The 7,460-nt window shown below is 44.7% G+C and overlaps 1 protein-coding gene across 9 annotated transcripts in view; it reads left to right on the top strand.

Annotated features, from left to right (window-relative positions):
• Positions 1-7,460, top strand: part of PRAG1 (PEAK1 related, kinase-activating pseudokinase 1) — a 70,971-nt gene that overhangs the window by 28,447 nt on the left and 35,064 nt on the right. Inside the window, exon 1 of one of the 9 annotated variants that reach the window (XM_053299486.1) lies at positions 4,740-4,839. The exons of the other annotated variants lie outside the window; for them this stretch is intronic. Within the exon in view, the coding sequence (XP_053155461.1) occupies positions 4,804-4,839 (36 nt within the window). The 5' untranslated portion in view covers positions 4,740-4,803. Of the gene's footprint in view, positions 1-4,739; positions 4,840-7,460 lie in introns of those variants that run through there. 9 annotated transcript variants of the gene reach the window in all.

The raw sequence follows: 7,460 nt of genomic DNA, 5'->3' as shown, positions 1-7,460 counted from the left end.
GAGAGAGAGAGGAAATTATTAATCACCCTGAACTCAGGGGAAAGTTCCTTACCACAGTGATTAAATAAAAATGGCCTGTATCTGATCAGTTCCTTCAATGAATGCTTTTCCTCTCATGAGTGCAGTTGCTAAGCCTTGATAAAGAAAACTATGCACTTCATCATAAAAGCACAGAACTTGGTAAATTCCAGGGGTACCCTATGAAGCTGAAGTTAAAATAGGGAGGCATTTCTTATATTCTTGGAAGTAAGCCTTGCTAATAATTTCAGAAGCAAGTCAATGGAGCTAACACTTAGATAAGCAAACTGATGCGGGAGTCTGCCCCACTGAACTCTGAGACTTCCAAAAGTATTAGGAATGCTTCCATCTTTAATCTGAGCTTCATAAGGTACCCTTTAAATATACAGGAAGTCCCACACTTAAAAACTGGTTGTGTTCCAGTGCGCTTTCGTAAATTGGATGTTCATAACTTGGAACATATATAGTTCCCAAGAGGGATGACTTGTTCGTATGTGTGGGTTGGCATTTGTAAACTGGGGACTTGCTTAATGTAATATGTTATGGAGCTTGCTTTGTAAGTCAGGGAGTGCCTGTACCAAGATGTGTACTTTTACCACAAAGTGCACAATTTCTTTTTTGCTAAGCTATTGTACTGTCTCCTCCACTCTTCCTTCCCCACTTAACTGTATTCAGTTTAATCCCCTTTATTTAGGCAGAGTTCTCACAGGTGGTAAATCTGTGCATGGACGATACCAGTTCAGGCTGCAGATGGGGGTTCACATAATTGAATGCTCTTCCATACAGGAACAAATTCTAGTAAGAATTAATCTGCCTACTTTCCTTTCACTATCCCTACAACTGGACTAAATTTGGTCCAAATGGGTTAGGAAGTTCACAAGTTAGCCCACATGTGCCTCAAAAGTTTGTGTCTGCCATCTTGAATTGGATTGGATGACATTGTCACAATCTACGCTGTTGAGGTGTCCCTATATGTCCCTACAGCTATAGCAAATTTGGTTCAAATCAGTTAGGCAGTTCACAAGTTAGCCCAATTGCACATTAAAAGTTCACGTGTCCGCCATCTTGAATCAGGGTGGATGACATCATCACAAACCATGCCGTTGAGGTGTCCCTTCTGTCACTGACTACAACTGTACCAAATTTGGTTCATATCGGTTAGACAGTCCACAGGTTAGCCCACGTGCCTGAAACATTTACGCACCCACCATCTTGAATTGGTGTGGATGACATCACCACAAATTATACTGTTGAGGTGTCCCTACAACTCAATTTGGTTCATATTGGTCCCGGCACTGCGAAGTTGATGGCGGGATGGGGGACACACACACAGAGATGGACACACAGACAGATGCATGGAATATTTGGTGATCTCATAAGCCTACTTGAAAGTATGCTAAAAAAATTGCTTTGTATAGAATAATAGTATATCGGGGAGAAGGCTAAAGCTAGAACCCATCTCTTTAATGTCTATGTGCAGGGATTTTAGGGGTGGGGGCATGGATGGTGATTCAGTCGCTTGAGCCTGCATCTCCAGTGGTACAGTACAGATTCAAGTATACCACCTCAGTAAGAATTAGGCTTAAGTTGTAAATACACTCGGAGCAGTTCTACCTATGATGCAGAACGAGAGGATAGATTGAGGTGGTGGAATTCTGGACTGTACTACTTCAAGATCAAACCAGATTGTGCTGCTAAATTAATCTTTGTTTTGTTTTTTCCCACTGAAATTAACCATGGAGAAGGGGTTATTGGGACCCTGGTGCACAGGAAGAGGGCATTTAATTCTTTACTTGGAAAACTTTATTTAGTTTATTTAGCAGGGGGAGAGTAACTGGCCCTATCCACCCCCAGCACAGTACTTCCAGTGACTGTTGCTGGTGTCCATCTTATGTTTCATTTTAGAATGTGAGCCTTTTGGGGACAGGGAGCCATCTTATTTATTTATTTATTATTTCTCTGTATAAACTGCCCTGAGCTATTTTTGGAAAGGCGGTATAGAAATTGAAATAATAATAATAACAGCAACAGCAGCAGCAGCAACATTGGCAATAAAATTCAGCCATTCCAGGTCCTTGGGAAGGACTCGATGTCTGGATAAAACAAACCAGTCAATAACACCTGTCTGACTGTGTAAACAAGAAATAATAATAAATAACTTCCCATAATGTGCAACCTTCTTACATTTCCTCGGTGAGTACTTTATGCCTCCATTAGATGACTTGAACCTGAATGTACCTTGAATTATGAGAAATCTAGGTGTGACTTGTTTTCAAGATTGCCTCGAGACCAAGGATGAGGAAGAGATAGGGTTGCCAACTTATGAATTTAAAACTACCTGGTTAGAGGGTGAAACCTGGCAGCTTGGGGCAAGCCGGGGCAAAGCTTTTTAGGCTTTGGTGGGTCAGGCTGGTAGAGTTTAACTGAATTTGGCACATCAGGGGCAGAGTTTAGTAGATCAGGTGTGGGATCAGTAGAGTGCAGGGGGAGTAAAATCTGTCTCAAAATGCCTAGTATATTCAAAAGACTATCTGAAATAGAACTTTAGCCCAAATTGCTGAGTAGACCGGGCAAGATACCTGATTGTTAGCAATCTTGAGACAAGATAATGCCTAGCTTATACAATATACTTAGGCTCATCCAGCCAAATTTAGGCATTGTTAAATCTCACTGTTTTCAGTGAGAGAGATTTAAGCACATGTTTAATTCCCTTGAAATAACTGAAATGTAAATGTGCTTAGCTTTGGTTGGCTCATGTCTCATATAAAATTATTGCAAATACTTTGGAAAGGACCAATATAGTAAACCTGAACCGCTCATGTACCTAGAAGAATAACTATTTTATTGTACAAGCTGAGCCAGCAGCAAAATGTTGCTGTGTATTCTCATTCCCTGAGAGATGAACTCATTAAGTACACCAGACAGCCTGGAACAAGAGCCTTATAGTGCTGTTCAGGCCTTGTGGAGCAGAGGTGAAGGGAAACGAATACTTTTATTTCTTTCCCATTCTCTTGAGGCTTTCCTCTGCTGTGCTATATTTATTTATTTTATTGTTCCATTTTTATACCGCCTTTCATAAAACATCCCATTAACTTTTTACAAAAGTTAAAATATGGAAAGATTCCAAGAAAATCATTTAAAATCTTAAAATCTGTTAAACAATAAAAACCATAAGATGGTATACTTGAAAAAACAACCACCATAAAAAGACAACAAAACATAAAAGCATCATAAAAAGACAATAAATAAATAATAAATAAAACAGAAGCAGGAGAGCTGAGAGGCCTGGCAACCCCTAAGGGGTAAAAGCCTGAACAAACAAAAAGGTCTTTAGTTGTTTTTTTAAAGCAGCCACAGATGTTTTGTTAACTGCCCAGAGAACTCGTGTTTTGGGTGGTATAAAAATGTGATAGATAGATAGATACAATGTCAACGAGCAGACATTTCACTAGGAGAGCATTCCAGAGCTTGGGAGCAACAACAGAGAAGGCCCTGTCCCACGTGTAGGACAATTTAGCCTCTCTCAATGTCGGCACACGGAGCAAAGGCCCCCTAATGACCTTCATCCATCCATTCATTCATTCATTCATTTGATTTCTATACCGCCCTTCAAAAAATGGCTCAGGGCGGTTTACACAAAGAAATAACAAACAAATAAGATGGAACCCTGTCCCCAAAGGGCTCACAATCTAAAAAGAAACACAAAATAGACACCAGCAACAGTCACTGGTGGTATTGTGTTGGGGGTGGATAGGGCCAGTTACTCTCCCCCTGCTAAATAAAGAGAATCACCACATTTAAAAGGTGACTCTTTGCCAAGTTAGCAGGGACTAGGGATGTGCGGACTGGTCCAGGGGTTCGGTTCGTGGGTTCATGGTTGAACCGAACCACCCCCTGGTTCTGTCGGACCGGAACCAGAGCGCCGGGTACAGTCCGGCAGGTCCACGAACTTTTTTTAAGAATTTTTTTTTTAGTCAAGGAAGTACCTGTAGCCCCTTCGGGGGGCTTGCTGAAGCCGCGGGGGCGGGGGGGTATGTGTCCACGCGGGTTCCCTCTCCCCCCGCCAGCCTTCCTCATCACTGCCGCTGCCGGGTAAGTGAAGCCTTTTTGGCCCTTTTGGGCCTCCATAAGAGTGAGCAGCTGCCATTTTGGCGGCTGTCGCACATGCGCAAATGCCCTCTGCCAGGCCACAGCCTTACGGAGGCCCGAAAGGACCAAAAGGCTTCACTTACCCAGCCGCGGCAGTGTTGAGGAAGGCCGGCGGGGGGAGAGGGAACCTGCGTGGACACACACACACACACACACACACACACACACACACACACACACACAGCTTCAGCAAGCCCCCCAAAGGGGCTACAGGTACTTCCTTGACTTCTAAAAAAAATAAAAAAAAATTAAGTTCACGGACCGGTCCGGGACCAGACCGGGGGGGGGGGTTGATGGGGGGCTGGACCAAACTGGCCCGGTTCCGTTCGAGGCCGGTCCAGCCTCGAACCGAACCGGGCCAGACGGATCCGTGCACACCCCTAGCAGGGACCTTGTTGGGTGGGCAGCGGTGTTCCTTCTAAGGCATGTGCACATGCACACACTCGCACGTTTTTTGATATCCACTCAGTTAATTTAGATCCCGCTCAGGTTGAATTGGGAAGGCCCCATTCTGAATGCACATGTGCACACACTGCCTTGATACTGCTGCCCAGAAGAAAACTCATTCTGCACACAGATGAAAAAAATTAGAGGGACCACTGGTCAGCAGAAGCCTTTGAGAGCAGGGGGTCCTTCATGTATCCAGGGCACAAACCATTAAAGGCTTTAAAGGTAATAACCAACACCGTGAATTGGACCTGGGGGGAAATTTGGCAGCCAGTGCAGCTCTTTCAAAATAGATGTAATATGCTCCAAGCAAGCAGTTCCAGAAAGAACCCTGGCAGCTGCATTCTACACCAATGGAAGTTTCCCAATATTCTTCAAGGGCAGCTCTGTGTAAAGTGCAGTGCAGTAATCCAGTTGTGATGTGACTAACAACAACAACTATTTATATACTGCTTTTCAACAAACCTTTCCTAAGCGGTTTACATAGAGAAATAACAAAGAAATAAGATGGATCCCTGACCCCAAAGGGCTCACAATCTAAAAAGAAACAGAAGATAGACACCAGCAACAATTACTGGAAGTACTGAGCTGGAGGTGGATAGGGCCAGTTACTCTCCCCCTGCTAAATAAGGCATGGCCAGATCTGCTTTTTAAGAAAGGGATGCAACTGGCGTACTAGCTGAAGCTGTGCAAAGGCATCCCTGGCCACCACCTCCACCTGAGCATCTAAAAGCAGAGCTGGGTCCAGCAACACCAAGCTGCGCACTTGCTCTTTCAAGGGAAGTACAACCCCATCCAGAGCTGGTTGAATCACCCTGTCCTGATTGGCTTTTCTGCTGACCAGTAGCACCTCTGTCATGTCCCAGATTTGGCCCACAGGGACTATTTTACTGGTCCCCAGGTATCCCGTGAGCACCTTGGGCGACGCAGCGGGGAAATGCTTGACTAGCAAGCAGAAGGTTGCCCGTTCGAATCCCTGCAGGTACTATATCGGGCAGCAGCAATATAGGAAGATGCTGAAAGGCATCATCTCATACTGCATGGGAGGAGGCAATGGTAAACCCCTCCTGTATTCTACCAAAAGAAAACCACAGGGCTCTGTGGGCGCCAGGAGTCAAAACCGACTTGATGGCACACTTTACCTTTAAGTATCCTGCAGCAACACAGGAGCTGGAAACTGCCTTATAGCGCAATCCTAAGCATGTTTTCTCAGAAATATGTTCCATGGTGTACCCAGTGAGCTTTACTCCCTGTAAGCATGCCTAGGATTGCAGCCTGAAAGCAACGACAATTCAGGGAGAGGAGAGGACTTGGCATTTGTTTGGGGCTAGCGTGCACTCTAGGGGCTCCACTGATTGAGCAGGGACAGGACCTATTTTCTGGCCACTATCCTTGTTTAAAACTATGAGTCCATTGATAGGAGGAACAGATCCACAAGTAACTAATGATATATTTAAATTTAATGTAATAATGTGCGAAAAATTGACCTTGGCGCCTGCATGCCAAGCTGTGGATGGTTCCAGCCCACTAGGGCATTTGAGTTGTGCAGCCCTGCTCTAGAAGCATCCCTCTATAATGCAGGGAGGGGACTTCAACTCATGGTATGCATCCCGCAAGTCACCTTAAGTGGCGCAGCAGGGAAATGCTTGACTAACAAGCAGAAGGGTGCCGGTTCAAATCCCCGCTGGTATTCAGATTCAATGCCTTTAAATCAGGCAGCAGCAATATAGGAAGATGCTGAAAGGCATCATCTCATACTGCATGGGAGGAGGCAATGGTAAACCCCTCCTGTATTCTACCAAAGAAAACCACAGGGTTGTGTGGGTGCCAGGAGTGGACACTGACTCAACAGCACACTTTACCTTTATGTATCCCCTAACCCTTATACCCCTCCTCTGGAATACTTAATAGAAGCAGTTAGGGGTTGAGTAGGCCAGTTCTCCCTCCTATCCTTTGTTCCTCTGTTGTTTTCCAGCTGACATGTTCAGCATTTTGTGTGTCTCCATTGTTCACTTCTCAGCTATTGATAGCTTGCCCTTCTGGTTCCTTTAGCCACCTCCCCCCCCCAGTAGAAGTGATAGCTATCTGTAGAAAAGAGTGGAGGAATCCAGCATTTTAGCATAGCTGTGAATGAGCAGCAGCGGCATATCCCCGCCCCACTCTGCACACACAAAAGGTAGCAGCAAAGTCAAGAGTTCTCCCTCCTCAACAATGAGATGGGTTGTACTCTCTGTCTCTTTTTCCAAAGGGAAAGAGAGACAAGTTGCTCTCGTATTTTTTAAAATCCCTCTTCTCTCAACATTCCATCAGATCCTGGAAGTGTACAAGATTGTTTTGAGTTATTTGGATAGTTCCTCTCTTAATTTACAAAGAAATATGCTTTTCTTATACCTAGGAGTCCCCTGAGTATTTGGCACAACCGATTTCTCTCCTAAGCTTAAATTTTGTTTTACTGAAATAATTCCATATCCATAATTGTGAGGCCTTTGGGGACAGGGATCCATCTTATTTATTTATTATTTCTCTGTGTAAACTGCCCTGAGCCATTTTTGGAAGGGCGGTATAGAAATTGCATGAATGAATGAATGAATGATTGCCCTGCCTACATTTCCCTCCCCTTCCTTGTGTTGATATCTGGATTGCAAAACACCTATGACAGGGACCTGTCCTCTCTTTCTCTGTCATGCACGTGCTGAGGCAGCTCAAAGAGCTGAGACAAGGGACAATTTGCAGCCTCACCTCACCTTGCTTCAGTGGCCCTACGTCACCACAGCCCTGTCACTGGCTGCTACTGTAGTATACATTGGGCTTCACCCCTGGGGCCCCTCACTGCCACTAAGCTGCCG

This window comes from Hemicordylus capensis, chromosome 2 (genome assembly GCF_027244095.1).
Source record: "Hemicordylus capensis ecotype Gifberg chromosome 2, rHemCap1.1.pri, whole genome shotgun sequence".
Lineage (NCBI taxonomy): Eukaryota > Metazoa > Chordata > Lepidosauria > Squamata > Cordylidae > Hemicordylus > Hemicordylus capensis.
Note: the sequence above shows the minus strand (reverse complement) of the source record. Positions and strands in the feature narration are given on the sequence as shown.